The sequence below is a fragment of the Onychomys torridus genome, chromosome 15, assembly GCF_903995425.1.
Source record: "Onychomys torridus chromosome 15, mOncTor1.1, whole genome shotgun sequence".
Lineage (NCBI taxonomy): Eukaryota > Metazoa > Chordata > Mammalia > Rodentia > Cricetidae > Onychomys > Onychomys torridus.
In genome coordinates, this window is record NC_050457.1 from 27,734,678 (window position 1) to 27,758,965 (window position 24,288).

A 24,288-nucleotide genomic window follows, 5' to 3' on the forward strand; every position below is an offset into this window, starting at 1 on the left:
TGGCCTGGAACTACAGAGACCTGTGTGTCTCTGCCTCCAAAATCCTGCGATTAAAGGTGTACACCACCACTGCCTGACCTCACACTTCCCTTGTTGGGCACAATTAGACATACTTTTCCATCTTGCAGGTTTCATTTCCATGCAAACTGGTCACTGGTAGGAACTGGGCTCCTGAAGCAGCTATGCTGAGGTGCCCCTCTCTTAAGTTTCTGAGAAGGTTGTCTGGAAGCCAGAATTGGTTGTTGTTAGCAGTCAGTAATGGCAAGGGGAGGTGAAGAATCCTATCAATAAAGACTTTAAACTCACTATACTATTACAATCTATTTGTCTTCGGGCATTATGTAGTCCCAGCTGGCCTTTCCCTTAATATCCTGCCTCTACCTCTCATGTGCTGGAATTATGGGAACAAGCCATTGCACCCAGTTCCCTGCTCAACTTTCTCTATTAATAATCTCTACTGTTGGATACTGAATTTTACTTTTATTTCTTTTATTTTTTCTTGAGAGAGTTTTTCTGTGTAGCTTTGCGCCTGTCCTGGATCTCACTCTGTAGACCAGGCTGGCCTCAAACTCACAAAGGTCTGCCTGCCTCTGCCTCCTGAGTGCTGGGATTAAAGGCGTGCTCCACCACCACCGCACGGCTACTTTTATTCTTGATGGTGACTGAATTAAAATATAACTTGTTAGAAGAAAGATTACTTAGCTACATTAGAAAAAGCAAATGAAAATAGTGAACTTTCATTTAAAAATGAGAATTCAAGTAGTCATTTAAAGGATATTTTATAATGAGGAATATAACACCTTTTAGTCTCTTTTTTGTTTATTTTTAAAGAATCACTAAACCTGTAAGGGCATGTTTTTGAAACAGAAGAAATATGTACCAACCCATTATTTAATACTGAATTTCAGTCAGAGGAGAGCTTACCTATAAGAAATGTTATTTGGCTAAATTTAGTGCATTTCAGTTTGTTACCCCTTAGGATCAGAAATAGCCCAAGAAAAATCAAAGGCAGTTTTTAAAAATGACTTTTAACTGAAAATACAAAAATATAGTTTTGTATCTTTTAAAACATGATTTGAACATTAAATTTCCCAGTGTGAAACAGTCTCATGTTACTATGAAGGTAACAGTCTCATGTTACTATGAAGGTAACAGAACCCATTTTACTTGACAGTGATATTTATGATGCTGACATCCTCATAAGGCTTATCTGTTTTGGGATTGACTTTAACATTGGAAATCCTCTGTACGACCTCCATTCCTTTAGTCACTCGTCCAAACACGGTGTGCTTATTATCAAGCCAGGGCTGTATTGGAGAACAAATGGAAAACTTTGGTAAATTTAACAAATTTATTAAATTTATGAAAATTAAGCAAAATTTAAATTTTATATATTTAAAATGAAGTGTAATTCTGAACAATGATACTTAGCTTTTAAAAATTATCCCTAGTTTATATGGAAAAGATAAAAAGCCTTAAGTTATTCCTTGGTATTCCTGGGGGATTAGGCTGCCCACTATACCACATAGACAGATGCTAAGGTCCCTTTATAAAATGGCACAGAGCTTAGAATATTGAGCATAAATGTTATACTATTGTTAAATATATTGTTTAGGAATTATTGACAAGAAAAAAGTACATGCAGTTTTTCTTTTTGTTCAGTCTAGAGTTGTTCAAATCAGTAGATGAGGAAATGATACAAAAAATTAATTAAATATCTTTATTATTTATGCCAAAGAGAGTTGGAAGGTAGTTGCCAATGGTAAATTACTTTGGATCATTTGAAATTAAGACTCCATATGAGATTTCTTAAAGTGAAATGATCCAGAATGGTTTAAGAAGACTACTTTAGCACAATGTGGATGTTACAGGGTGGCTCTGCTACTTCAGCTGACCTTTACAGAGTTAAGTGTATCTCCCCATGTTTCTTCCTCATTACTCAGAGCTGGGAACCAACACTGAAGGCACCATGAATGCTATGGTGGACTATGAGCCTGGCAGATACTTACAAATACTTTTCCTCCCTTGTTTGGTATAAAATTTTGTTTACAATGTGTACTTTTTCTGCTTTTGGAGAATTGTATACAAAGAGAGGTAGGTAACCTTATACTGAGTTTCATCAGATCTACACTTCATTTGTTAGGTAAAGTACAATATGGCTCAGCAACAGAGAATTCTTGCCTAGAATATCACTTATTAACAGTCTTTTATCAGAGACAAGAAATTATAAGGGATTTGTTTTAAAATTGGGAATTCATACACTCTTAATTTCTCTAATTAAGAGATAAAAATAAGCATGGTACTTAACGCACCCGTAACCCCAGCACTTGACAGACTGAGGCTCGGGCTACGAGAAGACCTTGTTTTAAAGAAACCAAAATGAGCCAGTGGTGTTGGCGCATGTCTTTAATCCTAGCCCAGGAAGGCAGAGGCAGGTGGATATCTGAGTTCGAGGCCAGCCTGGTCTATAGAGTGAGTTCTAAAACAGTCAGGGTTACACAGAGAAACCCTGTCTCGAAAAACCATAAATACATTAATGAATAAATAGTAATAAAAATTCAAAGGATGAGGAAATTGTCCAAGAGAGGGTGAAATAGTTTGCTTTAGGTTGCATAAAATTAGTGGGCATAGAGTGGAGACCTAAAAATCAAGTATCCTGAATGTAAAACATTTTTCTGGACAGAAATAATGTTTTCTAGACTTATTTGTTACGTTGTTGGAATTTTCATCTCTAAATTCTATTTTCTATCTGGACAGATTTAATAGTACAGAGAACAGACAGATCCTCTACTAAATTCATATTCTCAGTTCATAAACCATGAACTATCATTTATAGATAACGTACTCACCGTTGGTACTACCGTTATGAAAAACTGGGATCCATTAGTATTTGATCCAGCATTGGCCATGCTGAGTGTGTACGGTCTGTCATGTCGTAATGTTGAGTGAAATTCATCTTCAAACTCTCCTCCCCAAATGCTTTCTCCTCCCATACCAGTACCTGTTGGATCTCCTGTCTGAATCATGAAGCCCTGTTAACAGAAAGTATAAATATAATACCTTGTCTTTTTTATATGTAACCTTTGTGTGTGTGACTTCAGGTTTGTATCTGTCAAGAGTGCTTTGTATTCAGTGAAATCTTCAACTTCCTTAAATTATATCATGATCAGATTAACCCTATAGTAAGTTTGGATGTTAGATTTCCATCGCTGAATCACTACTTATTCAGTGATTGAAATAAAAATGCAAATGTCTTATCATGCATTACCTTTCCTGATAGCCCACAGAAAGTTTTAGGATTTACATCGCGTCTTGTGTCTTATACAGTCCTCATCTTCTTCCCTTTCCTTTCCTTAAATACACTGGCTTTCCCAGAATTCTGCACAAAATTCTGGGACCAAGCCCCCTCAGGTTCTCAAAGGTTGCATGTCATAGCTTTTCTATTTTCCAGACCCCTGCTTTATCTAGCTACTAGATTAATATATATCACTTGATGCATTCTTTTACCCTTTCTTTTGCTACTGACAAAGTATTAGAGTACTGTTTCTAAAAAGGTAGTCCTGCCTTTTCCTGGCCTTGACTAAATATTCATGACCATCCAGTGCTATCTTACACTGTAGTAAAGTGTATGTGTTCAAAAGGATTTGGGAGATTTAAACTCTTGTTGTACAGAAGCATACTTTTCTTTAAATCACATGAAGTTTGTATAACATACCTTAATGATACGGTGAAATGTATGCCCATTGTAATAACCATTTCTGCTGTGAACACAGAAGTTTTCCACCGTCTTGGGACACCTATTTTATAAAAATATGAAATTATTCAAGGTATTTTAAGGTAATGTTTTGAACTTCCATTTTCTAATGTTCTCAAGGGTTTCTAAACATGGTAGGATAGTCTTTGTCATAATCAGATCTCCTGACAAATGCCAGTGGAAAGGCAGATAAGTAGTAGTGTTCTTGTATCTTTACATGCTTATCTATATTTGACTTTGATGATAGTGGTACTTCAAAGCCATTTAGAAGTTTAAAAACCCAAAGATAGCACTTTTAGATACATACATACATGCATGCATGCATGCATGTGTGGATGGTTGTATTTATTTCTGGGAAAATAATTTTTCTTTAAAAAACAATGTTATAGTTCCATGATTCCTGGACTTATTCACAGAAATGGCATCTTCTAAATTTAATCAACTTTAAGTGATAATCACTCAATAAGAATATGAAATTTTTAGCTGGGCTGTGGCGACACATGCCTTTAACCCCAACACTTGGGAAGCAGAGGCAGGTGGATCTTTGTGAGTTTGAGGTCAGCCTAGGTGTACAGAGCTAGTATGGCCAAGGACTACAGGACGGCCAAGGCTACACAAAGAAAGACAGTGTCGGGGGCGGGGGGGAGGAATATGAATTTTTTTTAGTTGTTACTAATCTCATGAAATTATTTCATAAATATCTGAGAGCTGAGACTAGAATTGGGAATCAAGAGAATCTTGCCTCAAGTACTCATGCAACAGGTTCAAAGATGCATATGTACCAAGCAGTTGCAAAGGGACTGTTTAAGTAAGACCCTACAACTGGGGCTGGAGAGATGGCTCAGAAGTTAAGAGCACTGGCTGTTCTTCCAGAGGTCCTGAGTTCAGTTCCAGCAACCACATGGTGGCTCATAACTGTCTGTAATGAGATCTGGTGCCCTCTCCTGGTGTGCAGGCAAACACTGTATATACAGTAAATAAATCTTAAAAAAAAAAAAAAAAAAAGTAATCTACAACTGTCTAGTTCTTTGCTTAATACCAAGTTGTTATATCCAAAATAAATACTTTTGAGCGAAAATATTATAAAAGATATCATCTCTTTTAGACCAAGGAAAGCCAGATAAATAATCCCATTATATTTGGTATTAATAATCTACTTTACAAATATTTTAACTGTTATGACTACTTTTCAACTGTAAAAAGAATTTAAGTCCTTATGATTTTCATTAGAATTCACTGTTAAAATTATAGTAGGTGACTAACAAATTCCAGAAAAAAAAATTATTTTCCTGACCTGAAGGATTTGCTTTGGGAGGACAGTTGTCTATAAAAAAGCCCCTCAGACCTAACTGGCTGTGCAGATACAGGTAACAGTAGTATACACTTACATATCTTTCCAGTTTACTCCAGTGGCCTTCTTTTGGATGGCATTGGAGACTGAACAAGCAAGATCTTGTGCATGTTAGGAATTGTCCTGTCATGGACAACACTGTCATAGCAGTGTATTTTGTTCTCATAATAGGCTTGCATTAAAATTGATCTCTTTCTCAGATTTAGCTCAGTGGTAGAGTGCTTGCCTAGCAAGCACAAGGCCCTGGGTTCGATCCCTAGCTCCACAAAAAAAAAAAAAAAAAAGATCTCTTTCTCTAAAAGAACTTACATATCAGAGTGTTAAGGATTAGATGTTTAATCCAAGCAAATTATTCAAAATCTATTAACATAACAATTGTTAAGCTACTGTCCAAATATACTCATTGACATTGGTATTCGTGTAAGATGAAAATGATACATACTCAACAGGAAAAAGTTTGATGTGAATGTCTCCCATGCTTGTGTGGACAATGGCACTATCTGAAACTCGCTTTGGTCCTTCAGCTTGAGTAGCTGCCATGACTTCTTCTTTAGAAGGCTTCTCATTAAAAACATCTCGGTCAGAATCTGCACTTTTTGTATCTTCTGGTTCTCGTTTGGTAAACTCAATAAAGAAAATGTGAGTGGTTGAATTAAAAAACTTATCTGGTAAAAATTTATAAAGAAAAATTTACTTTTAAAGGAAAGTAAGAATTCACAACAGACCTGGATTAGCTTCAGAACCAGGAGAGTAATATGGAACTATGGGCTGGAGAGGAGAATGGTAGGATACTGGTAATACAAAGGAGGAAAGGGAAAAATGGGGAAGGGAGCGAGATCCATACCAAAGAAGAGGCAGAAAATAACATTAAGGATGTCTGAAAAAGCCTTAAGAAACCATTTTTTTATTCACCTAAATTTACATATAGTACATACAAGTGTAAGTATATACATAGCTAGCTTAGATGAAGTTATGCCATTTGGGCTGACAATGCTACTACCCTCAAGAATCATAGACTAACAAAAAACCCCAGTACCAGATGTGAAGAACTCCCTTTTGAGTTGTGGTTACTGGAGTCCAAGAAGCCACCAAAACAATACAGGCTACTGGCATTGCTGATGGCTGCCTCCCAGAGGTTGAAGGTAGGTCCCTATTGCTAAAGGCTTCATGTACTTTGGACAGAACTGAGGATCTGAGCTGGGTCTGACCTGAAAGCCTCCATCCTAAATGAGCTTTCATAGTATTGGAAAGAGGGAAGCAACCAATAGTCCTACCCAGCCATAACACTTAGGATCTACAACAATAGTTAGTATGGTAAGATATCCCTAAAGGTGTAATATTAGTACTCATATCTTAGAGGTAACCAACTATGGGTTCATCAATGGACCGCTATCTAATTAGACTTAAGGCCCACTCAACATGAAGGAAATCATATCTGGTACTAGAAACACAACTTCTTGGAGTAGGAGGTCCTGGATCTTACAGAAGAACCATATACCATCATTTCATTAAATCAGCATAATTTCTAACTGCATTCAAAATACCTATTCTTACATCCACAGATAAGTATAAGTGTCATTCCTTATCAAAGAAACTTCTCTTTGCAACAGATGGAAACCATTACAGAAAATCACAACTAGTCAAAATGCAGAGAGCAACTGATCATGTAGTGTCCAGTTCTAATGGATACATCTGTAACATAACTCCTGTACCTAAGGCTCAGGGAATATCACGGAAGAGGGGAGAGGGGGCAGAAAGATTCTAAGAACCAAAGGACCAGGAAATCTGTAAGATTGTGTTTCCCAGAAATGATAGGGGATTCTCTAACAATATGGCTACTTAAACAAGACCTGAATAAGTACAATACCAATAGACATGCTAACATGGAATGGGAAAGTCTTTCAGGTCCCCAACCTTAAAGAACTGCAGGCAACTAAAGAATGCTGAGAGCAGGAGAAATAGTTTTCCCCAGGGATGAATCCTCTTATTGATTATCCAATATCAATCAATTAGCTCTGAAATCATATATATGCAAGTAAGATTAAAATGATTGAGCAAAACAGTATTTATATATCTATGCAATTTACATGCATACACACACATCCACCTGCTTCTGCCTCCTGAGTGCTGGGATTAGAGGTGTGGACCACTACTGCCAATGATTGTAGTTTTACTATATATCAAGAATTATCTTTGATAATTTTAACTTTTTTTTGTGTGTCGGAGCTGAGAACCGAACCGAGAGCCTTGCGCTTGTTAGGCAAGTGCTCTACCACTGAGCTAAATCCCCAACCCCTAATTTTAACTTTATTAGTAGCTAAATTATAGATCAAAACAAGATCAACTATTTTCATTTAGCTTTTTAGCTATGAGTTGGAGGTTGTAAGAAAAATGTTCATGCTAAAGAATATCTATGTTAGGTTAAAAGCTTGGTTAGGGTAGGGAAATTGCTATTTCATGCATTTATCAACTGTGTTAGCTTGAATCCATCACAGATGCTTACAATTTGTATAGACATCTGAATGTGTACACCATTTGATTAAATTTTGTGTACTTAACGGTGAAGCCACAGTACTCCATATTTATTGGTTTTAAATCACCTGGAGGAAGAGAGCAGTGTCACAGATATACCTGTTTCCCCCAGCTTACAGACTGATTTATATGGCAAAGCATGGTGCACATGATGAGGGAAGCATAGCAAGAGCAGAAGCAATGCACAGAACTCAGTATTGATGTGGAAAGATTTCTAAGTTGATCCCGGAAGTAGAAGTTGAAGGAAACGTGTGACTGGAAGAAATAATGGCTAAAAACAGTAAAAAATAATATTCAATTAATGCAAATAGAATAAATTTGGTCTGGGTAGTATAATAAATAAAAAAGTCTAAAGCCACAAAAGTGATAAAAGTCAGTTACAGATAACAGAGGAGATCTTGGGAAGCTGTTTGCAGTGTAAAGGCTACAATGTGCGGTCTCTGACTTTACACTGTCTGCCTGGATGGTATTACTATTCATAAGTAGCTTCAAAGACTGATTTTAGCCCATACTTAGTATTCCTCTCCCAGTGCAAGGGAGTGCTCGAATGGCTTTGTGTGATCATGTAAATGACCACTGAGCAACAACCCCAATAAGAGGCAGTTTATTCTCTAGAGGAGGGAGAGATTCTTCAGGAATATGTCATCACTTCAATATAGCACTGTTACAGTGAACAGAAAGTCAAGGAAATACATTTAGAGAAAGAAATTGTGCAAGTTCTGGGAAATACATTATGTTCAAGTAAAAAGTTGAAAAAAAAACCAATATTTAAAAACCTACAGTAGCTGGGCAGTGGTGGCACATGCCTTTAATCCCAGCACTCAGGAGGCAGAGCCAGGCGGATCTCTGTGAGTTCGAGGCCAGCCTGGTCTCCAAAGCGAGTTCCAGGAAAGGCGCAAAACTACACAGAGAAACCCTGTCTCAAAAAACAAAAAAACAAACAACAACAACAACAACAAACCACAGTAAATATTGTTTTGTTTTTCAACTTTTTACTTGAACATAATGTATTTTAAAAACCCACAGTAAAGGGGTTGGGGATTTAGCTCAGTGGTAGAGTGCTTGCCTAGCAAAGCACAAGGCCCTGGGTTCGATCCTCAGCTCAAAAAACAAAACAAAACAAAACAAAAAACCCACAGTAAAAACTATTGTAAACACAATTATGAACATATTTTCCTATTGTCTTAGCACAAACAGTGATAGAAACCAGATGGGAAAAATTTTAAACACAATGGGAAAGAATACAGAGATACTTTAAAAACACTTCCTAGTTTAAAATTCTACTGGTGTTTCAGTTGTTCAGAAAGTTAAGAGCATTGCCAACATACTCCGAGAAAATAAAACTCCCAGCAAGGCTGAAAAAAACCAAATGTAATTGCTATCTCCTAGAACATTACATACCATATAAAATCGGTTCTTTTTGAAAGACGTACAGACTATTGTTGGGTCAGCTTGAACATTCTGAAGAACAGGGTTTTCAGAAGCTTTCATCTCTATAGTAGTTGCAGCCCGATGCTTTTTGGCTATTCCCTGAAACAAAGCTAGTTGCATCACTCGAATATTTTCTTGCTTCCCTAAGATCCGCACACACCTGGAAAAATAAAATATTTAATATAATACAAATGTCAGAATTAGGTGAGAAAACAGATCAGTGGATAAATTGATTTCCAAGCCCGAGAACTGCAATTTGGATCCAGGTAGGCCTTCAATAGTCCCAGTGCTTTTGACAGGATCCACAGGACAAACTGGCTAGCTAGACTAGGCAAATTGGTAAGCTCTGGGTTCCCTCAGTAAGTCACTTGACATTAGCTTCTGACTTCCATCTGCATACAAGAACAGACAGACACATCCATACAAATACATAGTATGCAAACGTGCAAAAAAAAAAAAAATACCCAGAAAGAATTTCGGTTATGAGAGCTTGACATACGAAAATTAAAAAATCAACTATCCTGGATCAGAGATTTGGTTCAGTGTCTAACAGCACTTGCAACCAACCCAGTTAAAATTGCTTCAAAGACCTTAGCAAACACCTCACTAAAGAAGACACATAGATGGCAAGTAAGTATATGAAAGACGTTCCACATCAGTCGACACATGGAAATGCAAACGAGATATTACAGCACATTAGAACAGCCCAAACCCAGAACACTGATGGATACCAAATGTTTGGAGCAACAAGAATTCTCATTCATTGTTGGTGTGAATGCAAAGGATAACATTTTGGAAGACAACCTGATGGCTTCTTGAAGGAAGTTTTTGTTTTGTTTTGTTTTGTTTTTTAGCTGAGGATCGAACCCAGGGCCTTGCCTTGCGCTTGCTAGGCGAGCGCTCTACCACTGAGCTAAATCCCCAACCCCTGATGGCTTCTTATATGAAAAAAATACTGTTACAATATGATCTAGCAATTTAGCTCCTTGGTATGTATCCAAAGGAGTTGAAAACTTATACACACACCCATAAATGAAGTTTAGAGCAACATTACTTACTATGATAACACAACTTGGAAGCAACAAAGATGTCCCTTAGTAGTTTTCTGACAGACAAATTTTTTAGTTCTAAAAAATGAGATACAATGTTATTGAAAGATGTGAAAGAATTTCAACTGTTATTAACTGAGAGAAGCCAATGTGAAGGGCTACATGTTGAATGATTAGCATTACATAATCTGAAAGCAGCAAAACCAGGAGAAAAGAAAAACAGCAGTAGTAGTAAGCTGGGCATGGTGGCTCATGCTTGTAATTAATCCTAGCACTCAGGCTGAGGCAGAAACGTTGCCTTGAGTTCAAGGTCAACTCTGGCTACTCAGTTCCCATTAAGAGCTACAGTGTAAGACTCTGTCTTGAAAAAAGAAAGATTAGTTGTAGTAGTTAGTAGTCATTCCAGAAGTTAGAGTAATAGACTAGTTAGTAGTCATTCCAAAAGTTAGAGTAATAGACTAGTTAGTTAGAGTAATGGATTAGTTAGTAGTCATTCCAGAAGTTAGGGTAATAGATAGGTGAAACAGAGGATTTTAGGGCAGTGAAAACATTCTGATAATATAGTGATGGGCACTTGGTCCTTGATATTTATCCAAGCATAATGTATAATACCAACAGGGAAACTTAATGTAAACAATGGGTAGGTAATAGGTGATATGATGTATCAAAGTATGTTTATCACCTGTACCAAATGTACTACTTTGACAGGAGATGTAAGAGGGGTAGTGAATATACCAGAAAATGATACCTTCTCTATCTTGTTGTGAGTCTACCACTGTTTTGAAAATTCTATTAAAGAGAAAACAGACCTCAGGGTTGGGAAAATGGCTTAGTGGGTACAAGGACTTGGGTTCAGATCCCTAGTACTCAAAGCCATGGAAGCAAAAATCTGTAACCCTGCCACAGCAGGAGGGAGGAGGCAGAGGCAGAAGCAGAAAGATCTTTGGAGCTCACTGGCTAGCCAGTCGAGCCAAATAGTTGAATATCAGGTATAGCAAGAGACACTGTCTCAAAATAAGTGGAAAGCAATAAAGACAATTGAGACTGACCTCTGCCAGACACACACACACACACACACACACACACACAGAAATAACGCAAACCCAAATCACTCATTAATACAATCATCCCTCTGTACTCATAGTTTCTGTATCTTAGATCCAAACTTCAGACCAAAATATTTTGTTTTAAATGGTCTATAGTGAGCATGTATACTGTTTTTTCTTTGTCATTATTCTATAAACAGTACGGTATAATATGTATTCACATAACATTTATACCAGGAATTATGAATAACCTACACATAATTAAAATATAAGAATATATAGATGCATATTATATGAGGGGCTACTTGACTGAGTATACTTAAAGAGTTTGGAATCCACAAGTAATCCTGATACAACCCCATGGATACCAAAGGCTGAGTGCAGAGTTATAATCTTTTCCTATTATTCAAATCTTTTACAAGTTTTTAATTATTTTATAATACCAAGAACTACAAGATAAATCTGTTTATATAGGGATGTACAGCACAATAATTTTCTCAAAATATTCTCTATGTTTTTTTCTTTACATTTATAGTATCTGATTGTAGATATTCTGTACTAACACCAAATGGGCTATTTGCACAAAAGAGTTACTGTAGTTTTATGCATTTTAGCTCTGCCTTTATGTCCAGCACAATGTGATGCTGAATTCTGTGGTTAAAATATTTGGCAACATTTAACATGAGCCTGGCTAATTTAAATCAATAAGCAAAACACAGACTGAAACCTATTAAAAAGAAACAAAAACAAAAACAAAACAAAACCAAACAACCAAATCCTTGAAATATGTGTTAGAAATCCACCCTCACTCCAGGGGCGTGACCGCACATGTGCAGTTCAGGAGTTAAGAGAAGGGTCTTGCGTCTTAAGTCATTGGTGTGCGCTGGTGATCACATATGCATGGCGTGGTCACACAATCTGTGCATGCGTGGCGTGGCTCTGCAAGCTCATCTGCACCTTAAAGAGCCGTGACTCAGACCCCACCCTCTCTTTCTGTTCTACTCTCTCCCATCTGCCTTTGCTCTGCATGTGCTTTCCTCCCCAGGCCTGGTTCTCTTGTCTCTCCCCCCTTCCTGAGAAAGCTCTAAAACTAATACTGGGTTCTGTTGTAACTGTGACCTTTCCATGGGGTAACCAGCGCCGCTTATCATTCACTATGCATATCTTCTTTCTATTTCTTTTACAAATACAAATGGAAACTTTTTACATAAAATTATAAACTGAGAGACCATAGAAAAATCCAGTCAAAACACTTGATTAAGTTTAGGTTTTTGGGACCTATCCACTTTCTCTGGAACAAACAAAACCCCCATTGTTTGCCTGATGGAGGAAATGGTCCTATAACTGCACTTACAATATATATAAATCATAGTAAAGCTTACCGATTTGTTTCCACGTTTATAACTTTAATGCCCAGCATTGTTCCATATAGCACAAAGTGTCCAGTTTCATCAAAAACGATATTAATTAATCTTACAGCATCCACCTTCTCCAGCTCACGTTCTACAGCCATTCGTCGGCCAAATTCCATGTCTGGAAGTTGTTGCCTCATCTGCTGCAGTTCAGTAAACATCTAGGAAATAAGCTATGCATTAACAAAATAACTACATACATATGGATTCACACACACATACATAAATTAAGACAGTGAGCGCTGAATAGAAACAGAACACATTGAGAATCGAGCTTTTTGTATATTTGTACAACTTAGACTGCATTCTAAACCATATAAACAGGGAATTAAAGAAGTCACTGGCGAGTTCAGTCACAAATAGTAGTTCAAGGCCAATATGGTTGTTCTCAGCTGTAATTCCAGCAGTCTGAAGGCTGAGGCAAGAGCACTGTGAGCTCTAGGCCAGCCTGGACTACACAGTGAGTGTCAGCACAGCCTGGCCCACAGTATGAAACCGAGCCTCAAACATAACAATAACAAATTTGTGTTTCAGGGGTGTGAAGCTTACTTATAGATTAAGTGCTTAAGGTCCTGGATTTGATCCCTGTCACTCCGCCAACCCCAATACTATAATAGTAATTGATTTTCTAACTTAAGAAACAAACACACTAAACCAGTTGATTTATATAACTAATGCTTTCTTTACAGAAATAAGCCTGCCCTTTAGAAGCCTCAGAGTAGCACTTTCAATGAAGTACAATGTAAGTCACATAAGTAATTTAAAATTTTTCTATGTATATTACACAAAGTAAAAAACAGGTAGAATTTATTTTATTCAATCTAATATACACAAGATATTACCATTTCTATAATAGTTTATAAAACAAACAAAACTTTTTTATATTACTGTTTTGGAATCTTATGTGTATAGTACTTTTGGTGTGTCTCCATTTGATCTAGATACATTAAAGAGTGAAATCACATGGTAGTTGGACCTTAGTCTATACCTGTAGTCCCAGCATTTGGGAAGACGAGGCAGGAGAATGGCCTGGGCTTCACAGGAAGTTCTAGGCCAGCATAGATGACAAAGTGAAGCTCCATCCCCTCAATTCCCCAAAACAACAAGTGAGTCACATGAATTGTAGCAATTTGTCAAGCAATTCAGCTACACATAGCCTGTGAAGTCCTGTGTAAGGACCATGAAAAGAACATATGGCAGATACTACATTTTGTTGAATAACTTTTAGAAAAGATTTATTTGTGTGTATATGTATGTCTATGTGAATATACATGTGCATGTGGGTGCCTGCAGGGGCCAGAAGAGAATGCAAGACATGGAGCTGGGGTTACAGGTGAACTGTCTAACATGGGTACTGGCAACTGAATTTGGGTCCTGTGCAAGAACAGTAAAGCATTCCTGAAAACTTAGCAATCTTTCCAGTCTCCTGTTGAGTAACTCTTACTATCTTGCTATATCAAAATTACGACATCAGAAACTGTTTCCAGTTATTTTGATAAGAGCAGTTAAGCTTACTATTAGATAAATGTGTTTAGGAAGAAATGGTTTTTATAGGTACCCTTGAGAGTTTGGAAATTTGGTTTCTTCTGATATTTAATCCACAATTTTCAAGATATAGGTCTAATATGAATACCTATTGTTAGTACTCCATGAGCCTTATAGAATAGGATATTGTTATTCAGCATCTCAAACAGTAGAATTCAAAGCTAACTTTTTTGTTTTTGTTTTTTCAAGATAGGGTCTCTCTGTTTAGTCCCTGGCTGTCCTGGAACTCACTCTGTAGACCATGCTGTCCTTGAATTCAAGAGATCCACCTGCCTCTGCCTCCCAAGTACAGGGATTAAAGGCAAATGCCGCCACCACCAGCAGGCCAAAGCTAACATTTTATTGTGGATGATAATAAACTAAACTTACATCACATTTATCACATTTATTTATATATTTGTTTCATGTTTATATTAAGTAAAATCTTTTTTTTTTTTTTTTTTTACAAAGGAAGAAAAATCTACAAAACTACAAAAACAAGAGGTATGCTAGAGTGTGAGGAATGAATGTATGGTCTTCCAGAACAGCTTTCTTGTTTCTGATTACCACTTATGTGCTCAAAACTGCCCAGAATGCTGGACTACTTTTTAGTAGTGGGAGGGTCATGATTATTTTTGCTGAAGACTCAGCTTTCAATATATAAGTTCTACAGCTAGCCATCTATTCATATACATGCATTTCATAGATATTTATCCAATTTGGTAAACACCTCTACGCAATCTTTTTTATAATATTCTGGCATTCAAAGTATGGCCTCTGTGATACACAACTGTATTGACACATGCAGTGATCCTGCATATTTCAGTTAATAAATACTAGAAGATACAACTTCACATTTAATTTCTGTTAAACTAGGACTAAATAGTTTTAAGTCACTGAAGTCTTTCCACTCACCCTAGGCAGCCATCTCACCACCACCACCACCAACAACAACAAAAGCGCCCTTGTAGAATGTGCTATTACTATTTTCTATACACACATTTATACTCATGTTGGGTACTGCAAGTAAGTAGCTTGACTGATATTCATCTTTCCTGTTACAAACTCTTTTCTCATAGCTTTACTACTGATCTCTTCTCGTCACTTCAGTCCTATTACCTCAACAAACGCTGAAGAGAATAATGAAGAACTATCACACAATGCAGGGAAGAGCATCAACTAAGGACAACTGAGTGTATCTTTAATGTGCTAAGTGAAAATAACCATCAACAAACATGTCTATATAGAAAAACATCTTTTATAAAATAGCAAACACATAAAACTATGAGAAAAGTAAAATCTGATTTAATTGCACTTACACTTAATGATTCATCAAAGACTCTCATGAGTTTTCCAGTTAAAAACCTGAAAATTCTAACTTTTCTATCTGATCCAATGGTTGCTATTTTCTTTCCATCAGGTGAAAAGCATATGCTGGTTGGATAAGCCTTACACTTGGCAAATTCATATAAATCTGTGTCAGTTTTATACTCCCAGTTCACATTTTTAGGGAACTTGTATTCATGAGGAGGTCCAGTCCAGTACTCGATCATCCCAGATTTGTCTGAAGATACTACTGCTTTATAAACTGGGTTTAGTCTTATTTGAGTAAGAGGCGATACATGGAGTTTGTCAAAAATATGAAGTGGCTGGTTATCTCCCCGACCATCATAAATAAAAATTTTTCCTGTACTCTTCTCAGAAGCAGCAACTGAAGATATAGCATCTCCTGGGCAATATATCCACTCACATTGTCCAGGAAAATAGCTAAAGCAGTTAAAAATTGAAGAGAAAAAGAAAGGTCAATACAACAAGCACTTCTCTACCTAGCCCATTACTAAAATCAAACTGTCCTGGCTAACCATTTAGGCAGTCTGAGATTTTTTGCTTAAATGCAGATGATAGGAGCAACTTCTTAGATTAGCTACTCAATTTCTTATTACTCTTTTTTTCTTACAGCACTAGGAATTGAACCCAGGGCCTTTTGATATTAAGTGGTCTACCTTTACTATACCCCAGTCCTTAATTTTCTCTTTAATGTCATCAGTGTAAAGATAATAATGTATGATGATACCAAACCGGAAGAAGAGAACTGCATATTTATTTCTGTTGGACAGATAGGTAAACTTAATCCTTAAGGCACTCTAGGGCATTGGGTATCTGTAAAACAATTTATGTATAACTTTTCTTTTTTATTAATATATTTTATTTTATTTATTTATTATGTATACACTTGCCAGAAGAGGGCACCAGATCTCATTACAGATGGCTGTGAGCCACCATGTGGTTGCTGGGAATTGAACTCAGGTCCTCAGGAAGAGTAGCCAGTGCTCTTAACCTCTGAGCCATCTCTCCAGCCCCCTATGTATAACTTTTCAATGGACTTGTATTACATGTATTCTTTTCTTTTTCTTTTTTAAAATTTTTATTTATTTATTTTGTTTTTTTGAGACAGGGTTTCTCTGTTTAACAGTCCTGGCTGTTCTGGAACTCGATTTGTAGCTCAGGCTGGCCTTGACCTGACTGAGATCTCCCTGCCTCTGCCTCCCAGGTGCTAAGATCAAAGGCGTGTGCCACCGCCACCAGCTAAATCTATTCTTGAAATATTTATAATAAAAATATTTAGGTTCTGACTATGCTCAAAAGAAACTACTGTCCTATCTTGATATTAAAACTGTATGTAAGCATTGGACATGTTATATGATGGACAATGTGCAAAAGAATCTGATGCATTTAATCTACACACCAAAGTGACATATGTGTTGTCTCCTGCAAAGCAGTCATTTTGAAAGTTACACTGTCATACCAACCACCATAGTGTTGAGAATCAAAACCTTCTTTGAATTCTTCATTTAGAGTTTCTATCAGTGCCTGAAATAGGATCTTTTGAGTATTCTCAAAGAGCTAATGTTCACATATTTGTTATTTTTAAAAATAGCAAATGTCTGGGGAAACAAACTGAGGAATAAAAGAGAAGATCAAATTAGGTAATGGCATTTGTCACCAAAAAACAAAAACAAAAACAAAAACAACCCAAAAAACAAAACAAAACAAAACAAAAAACCCCTAACCAAATAAAGTAACACTGCTTTTCTTTTGTGGTTCATAAAATCTGACTTCAAAAGAAACTCCAATATTTAGATTTGAATTACAGACCTAATACAATCCATAGTAGGACCTTTTGGATAGTCTTCAGTAGTCAATTGAGTTTAAATGAGCTCATAGGGGTGGGGTCTTAATCTGACAGGCCCATAGCCTTCTCTGGAGAAAATGAGGTACCCTGCCCCACTTCCCAGCTTCTTCAACCAAGGAAAACAGTAAGAAACCAGGAAGACAGCCTTGGTAAGAAATGAAACGACTGGCACTGGACCTTGGGTTTCCAAGACTCTTGAGCTGTGAGGGGTTAAAGCTTGTTTTTTAAAGTTGCCTAACTTAAGGTCTTTTATGTCATTCAAGCAAGGCAAGTCCCCAAAATTTCTGATAATGGTATGAATTTTAAGTCAACTTTTATTAGATAAGTATATTTTTAGGATGTTTCTTTAAAAAGTCACGCTTAAAACAAAGCACCAGTCTTTTTTTTTTTTTAAAGATTTATTTATTCATTATGTTCTGCCTGCATATGCCTGCAGGCCAGAAGAGGGCACCAGATCTCATTATAGATGGTTGTGAGCCATCATGTGGTTGCTGGGAATTGAACTCAGGACCTCTGAAAGAACAGCCAGTGCTCTTAACCTCGGAGCCATCTCTCCAGGCCCAAAGTACCAGTCTTAATACTGTGCTATCCAACCACATAACTTGCACATCAATATCAGTACACTCTGAAGTTTAAAACCACCAGCAAATTCTAAACATCTATAAACCATATAAAAACACAAGTTTGTATCTTCAAAGTAGGTATACTATAGCAAAGAAGCTCTTCTAACCTTTAGTAGTTAGACATAAGTCTTCATCAATTTATTAAGCGGTATTAGCTGGATATGGTGAATCTTTGTGATTCTGTTTGAAAATTTGTGTTAAGGAGAAAAACCAGAGTAGAAGTCTCCAAACAATACAAGAATTTCCCTCTAACTTTCCCATGTAAAACCGCAAGTGAGATAATATATTCTGTTCAAAAGTAACTTATATGGTGGAGTTTTGATTACAATTATTTTACTAAGTTAAAAATACATACATACACACACATATATAAAATATATATAGAAAACTTACCCAAGCTTCAGCATATTGATCATGTCAAAGTTCACTACATCAAACACCTTCATTGCTTTATCATCACCAACAGAACAGAACAATGCTCCCTCGGAGCTAACTGCAATACTCTCAATTATTCCTATTAAATAATATTAAAACATTCTAATAAATACAAGCAAAGTAAATGTGCATGACTCAAAGAAAAATATCACAATATTTTAAAGGAAATTTTAATTAGTACAGTTTAAACAGGAGCTATAAAAAAAATATGAAACCCTTACCAAGATGACTACGAAAATGTTTAACAAACTCAATTCCTTCTTCTATTTTTTTCCAAAACTTAACATGTCCATCATGACTGGCAGTGATAATAAAATCTGTCCTGTATATATAAAAATTTAAAGTTAATTCCCAAAACAGATCTCTGAGTAATTTCAAAGCAAACATTCACTGACATTAACTGACTACTTCAATAATAGGCTTTTTGTTTTGTTTTTTTAAAGACAAGTTCTCACTACACGGTCCAAGCTAACTCTATTCTAGTCTTGAATTGTGGTACTTCTGCCTGCCTCTTCCTTTTGGTGCTGGGTTTCCAGGTGGATCCTACCACGTCTAGTTTAGGATTTGTTGTTTTGACTGTTCTTCAATTCTCCTTTACACAGATCATTGTAGAAATAATAACAACTAATTTAATCTCAAGAGGTGAGTTCATGATTGAATGAGAATTTAACATTAAATAAATAGTGTGGCCTGGTGTTGTAACCTGTAACCCTAGCTACTCAGAAGGCTGAGGTGGGGGGGGGGGGGAGGCATGGCGGCAAAGTACTTGCACATCTTAACAAGGGAGACCCTGTCTTAAAACAAAAACATATAAACAAAGAAATCTCTGCTGGAATCAGAAGACTTTACTTTCTTATTGTCGTAAAGGCAGTCCTTTAAAGAGAAAATTTTCTAGTTTTTCAGAAGATTATAAAGATTCAAACTACTTTCACATATAGAAAAGTCCAACAATTTTTTCATATCTTATTCAAGGTATTTTGGTTAATATTCAAAAAGATTTTGAACAGAACATTTTTTTCCTACCACACATATATAAAATCTGAAAACATTTGTTGAGCACAGTGTATATACATTAAGTATTTTACACATACTACTTAACTTTGACAACTAAATTATTCACACTACACTACATCCATGGTTAATGGCTTAAGATTTACTTAAACACACACACACACACACACACACACACACACACACACACCCTAAAAACAAAAACAAAAACAAAAACCAACAAACCTTTTTGTTAAACTCTACAGCTCTGGGCTAAAAAACAAATTCAATTTAGGGGAAAAGCAATGCCAGTATCTATCAGCTGCTTTATACATTAACAAGTCTGAACTGTATTTGGTCAGTTAGCCTATTGTTATAACACGAAGAAATGTACATCTGAAATGCAATCGCAATCTGTCCTAAGAAGTCAACAATAGAGCGTCCTTAAGTAGTTCATCCACTTTTGATCACTGTCAGTGTCAGCCGAGCCCCATCACAGCTGATCCGAACTCCCACACAGCCCCTATTCTCCTACACCTAGTTTTGTCCTATTTGAAGGCATTCATCCAAGCACAGCCAAGATACTTCTTTTAAAAATATGAATTTGGTATTACTCTTGCTCACAGGCTCAAAATTCAAATAAGACATAGAAATCTGGAATTTAGCTTATCTTTTTTTTTTTCTTTAGCTTCTCTGCCACTTAACCTATTTACTCACAGTTCCCTCATCTATAACATGAAACTTTTGACTTTTAAAACTGTTAAGATAAACCAGGTAATTAATGAAATACATCACAACACTATCTAGACACAGAATGAGTTAAAAACCAGAGGAACATCATTCTTATCATTATTACTCTTTGAGTCTTCCTGGTCATCCATTTTGAAGGTCCACTGATAACTCCAGGAGGCCTGAGTTACTATCCTCTTCTCCATAAACACCAAAGAAGCAAAATTATCATTATTCCTGTCTCAATACACCTTCTTCTATAGGAGAGCTCTGATAATACCAGTTGATCCATTACTGATTTTTATGATCAAATCTATATTACATATACTAGGATGTTCTATCTGATAGGATGTTTTCTTTTATATAAGAAAGCATTCAAGGCTTTGTTCAATTACTGTAGAATTTGTAGAATTAAATCTATAAAATCCCCAAATTACTTCCATAAATCCACTCATAATTAAGCTTTAGATTTTTTTTTTTTCCTGAGAATATGTAATATGAGCTACTGGAAAGATAGCTCAGTAGTTAAGAGCACTGGCTGCTGTTTCAGAGGACCTGTGTTCAATTCCCAGCAACCATATGGTGGTTTATAAAGGTCTATAACTCCAGTCCCAAGAGATCTGATGCCCTCTTTTAGCTTCTATAGGTACACAAGTGGTGCAGACATATGCAAAACACTCATACACATAAAATAAAATTAAAACATTAAAAAGAGGATGATACACTTACTTGGTGCATACCACATGCGTGATAACATCTCTGTGCATGTAACTGCGCTCATACATGGATGCACTGGGGAGATTATCAAGATACACTCTTTCAAACTCTAGAACTGGGGAAGGGGGTAAAAATTATATTTAATGAATGAAATTAACATGACTATTTAGAATTTTCTAAATTTTGTATTCTCTTCTAAATTTTATTTTCTTTCAATCAATAAATGGGATAAAAATACAGTAAGTATTTGTTATATCAGTTATAACATTATTTCAGAAGTTACTATGACAGGTTCTCAGGGATTATATAGATACTGTTTCAAAGACTGTATGTCTGTGCCACTGTATGCCCTGTGTGTACAGGTCCAATGAGGCCAAAAGAGGGTGTTGGATCCATTTAAATTAGAATTACAGGTGGTTTATGAGTTGTCTGAGGTGGGTGCTGGGACTCATACTTAGGTCTTCTGGAAGAGGAGCAAGTGCTTGTAATGACTGAGCTCTAGCTTCCATTTCAAAGGTTTTGAAATTGTGAATGGTTCTGGCTTAATATGAGGTTCAAAGAGACCTAAAGATTTATGAAACTATGACAATCTCCATAACCATAAAGATACCAGTTATTATTAATTTAACTAAAAAGCTAACAGCTATTTGTAAGATGTATGTTTATTTTTAAGGCCACCAATCCTCTAATATGTCATTGAAAAAGAACTGAGACATGAAAACGAAATGAAATGCTTAGATGTTTAGAGCTAAGGAAATACTAGTTGAGTGCATTTCGGGTATTTTTCTAGGAGTACAACTGGGAAAATGGAAAATTGAGGAATGTTTAAAAAAAAAAATCTTAATTTTATTATAAGCCAGGACCAATTTTACTGGTAAAATCAATTTTAGGAATGGTATTGTTTCCAAATAAGACTATCAAACATGCCTACATAAAGTTGGTAAATTGAACATGGCAAACTGTTAGATTCTTGTACTGCTATATAGCACACTCAAAATTATGTCTGGGAAACTATTTCCATTAACTTTTTGAGTAACAGAATTCCCATTTTTTATGTCTGCCTACTAACATTTAGTTAAAAGGCCTTTCTCATAGTGACTGTATGCACTACATAAAGGGGTAAGGTGCAAATGTTTTGTGATAATAAGAAAATAATCTTAAAAAGCTTCCCTTTCTTCCCTAGCTTGGCACTAGATTATTAATGCTGTAATTCTAAGAACTCAGGACAATGAAAATGAGGACCATACACTTGTTATGTTAGGTCAGAAGGTACCTAGGAACTTCTGGAGCTTCTACACCAATCCTGGGCTGCTTACTTTTGCACTTCTTTACATAGAAGTAGTATTCCATTGTCTTTTTAATAGTGTTGTTAGAGAGTTTGCTGTAACAAATTTTATCTTATTTGTTCTACATAGCTTTTTATTGTTTGTTAATTCCTCTGAATATGTTCAAGGGAACAAGGACATAAAAAAGAGGAAGAAATAATTATTTTCCTTAAGAAATCGTTTACCTTAAGATAGGCGAGATGGCTCACAGAGTAAAGGTGCTGGCCCAAGTTTGGTACCCTGAGTTCAATCCTTGGAACCCACACAAAGGTAGACATAGAGAACCAACTCCACAAAGTTGTCCTCAGGCCTCCACTATGGCATGTGTGTTCCCACCTCTCTGATCCCACCAACACACACAATAACAATAAATAAAAATTTAAATACAGCTTAATTTGGGGCCAGATAGAAGGCTCAGTAGTTAAGAGTTCTGTCTACTCTTCCATCTGTAATTCCAGTTCCAGGATATCTGACGCCCTCTCTTCTGGACTCCATGGACACCAGACACCTGCATGGTATATATGCAGGCAAAATATCCATACATATAAAGTAATAAAAAGGAATGTTTTTAAGAAATAGCTTAATTTAATGTAGTGTCATATAACTGTATATCATTGTGAAAGCATACACAAGAAGTCCAATCGTAGCTCCATTTCTACAAGTTTAGCGTTATTAAACACTTGTCATTTTAGATAATGTTTTACATATTTTTATAACAACTGTTTGTAGTTTCAGAGGTCTTTTTGTTGTTGTTGTTTTCAAACTCACACACTACTGGCTGGCTTAAAAGAAGCATTTGGCTAAGGGTAAAGATTTTTCTGTTGAAACTGTATTGTTTATAGAACACTTGTTTCCTATGTCAGTATTTCAGCGTTTGGTTTTTTTCTTTCTTCTTTTTTTCCTTGCCTAATTATCCCTGTTTCTTCCCTTTAAGTGGTATATGTAGCAATATTTAAGTGAAATAATAACAGCAAAAACGTAATAAAATATTCATTACATTTTTATGCAAAGCACTGTACCAAGGGTTGGAGCAAAAAGTGCATGATCCATGTCCTTATATGTTTAGTGTAGTAGTGTTCAGAAAGTCACATGAATAAACATACAACTACAAAAAGTACTAACTGCTGTGGAGAAGGCAAAGGTTGCTGTGGAGAACACTTAACAGGAGGAAAAAATAAGGAACTAAAAAGGTGTCCTTATATAAAATTCAACAACCACTACACCTAAAACCTAGAAGGCTATCTGCTAAAAAGCTAGCCTGGTTAAAAGAGTTACTTCTCTCTCTCTCTCTCTCTCTCTCTCTCTTTCTCTCTCTCTCTCTCTCTCACACACACACACACACACACACACACACACGAACACATTTAGGGAAAAAAAGTTATTAGAAAAGCATTTAAAACAGTAGAATTTAAAAAAATAAAATAAAACCTTACTATGGCAAAACACTTCTATTTTGTCTCGAATATGGCTTCAAATCCAGGAAACTTAAGCAACTTCCCCTAGGTTTGAAAATTCATTAGTATAGACAAGCCAGGGTTGAGAATTCAAGTCTATGATTCTGAGAACGCGTACTCCTTCCCACACGTGCTAATCAAAATTAGGAATTCCAACTTTACGTGACAGCTACGAGGTCAATAAAAGCACCCCCGCACAAAAATACAGACAAGTACTGTTGTAGCATCTATGCTAACTAGTCGGGGATCAACAGTGTTACGTAGTTTGAAAACTAAGCTACACTAAGGCCAATTCACGATCCGGGGAGGAAATGAAGTAAAGACCGTCCGTCTAAGCGCACAAACCCACGATCTCACACCCGCCGGCGTGCGTGCTTGAAATCAACCCTCGCACGCCGCTAATGTAGCCTTGCACTTGCTCTCGGGCGGGCTCTCCGCAGCTACCTTTCCTCTTCTTGGCCAGTGTTGCCTCCACCGGTAACGGCCCAACCCAGCGTTCTTCGTTCTCATCCTCGTTTTCTTCGCTCCCCGCCACCGCCACTGCCAGTTCTCGCTGGCTGGGTTCCGTTTTCTCTCGTTCCTCTGGGTCCCGGCGCCTTCTTCTTCTCAGCTGAGAATCACTACCGCTCTCGGCCGACATGTTGCCGGAGGCGTCAGAAGAGGCGCGACAACCGAGTGAGCTCGTACTTCCGGAGCGGCGGCGGCGGCGGCGCAGCCTTTCCG

General features: G+C 36.6%; 1 protein-coding gene across 4 annotated transcripts; it reads right to left on the reverse strand.

The window, feature by feature from the left end:
• Positions 1-583: 583 nt before the first annotated feature.
• Ppwd1 (peptidylprolyl isomerase domain and WD repeat containing 1) lies at positions 584-24,241 on the reverse strand. 4 transcript variants are annotated; one of them, XM_036207060.1, is made up of 12 exons: positions 24,010-24,071; positions 23,545-23,610; positions 20,799-20,901; positions 18,572-18,672; positions 18,309-18,429; positions 15,419-15,866; positions 12,546-12,736; positions 9,039-9,228; positions 5,548-5,729; positions 3,716-3,797; positions 2,850-3,032; positions 584-1,307 (listed from the first exon to the last, which is right to left on the reverse strand). In XM_036207060.1, the coding sequence occupies exons 3-12, from the start codon at positions 20,852-20,854 to the stop codon at positions 1,164-1,166; spliced, it is 1,698 nt and encodes a 565-aa protein (XP_036062953.1). In that variant the 5' UTR covers positions 20,855-20,901; positions 23,545-23,610; positions 24,010-24,071; the 3' UTR covers positions 584-1,163. The 4 variants fall into 4 exon arrangements, with proteins under 4 accessions (XP_036062953.1, XP_036062951.1, XP_036062954.1 ...); XM_036207058.1 differs by lacking the exon at positions 23,545-23,610 and having other exon boundaries at positions 24,010-24,241; XM_036207061.1 differs by lacking the exons at positions 20,799-20,901; positions 23,545-23,610 and having other exon boundaries at positions 24,010-24,209.
• Positions 24,242-24,288: the final 47 nt, after the last annotated feature.

Coding starts and splice junctions, on each gene's coding strand:
- Ppwd1 (XM_036207058.1), bottom strand. CDS start 24,205: ATGTCGGCCGAGAGCGGTAGTGATTCTCAGCTGAGAAGAAGAAGGCGC. Junction 9,229..12,545: donor ATAAACGTGGAAACAAATCG/GTAAGCTTTACT, acceptor TTATTTTTCCAG/GTGTGTGCGGATCTTAGGGA. Junction 1,308..2,849: donor TCATAACGGTAGTACCAACG/GTGAGTACGTTA, acceptor TCTCCAATACAG/CCCTGGCTTGATAATAAGCA.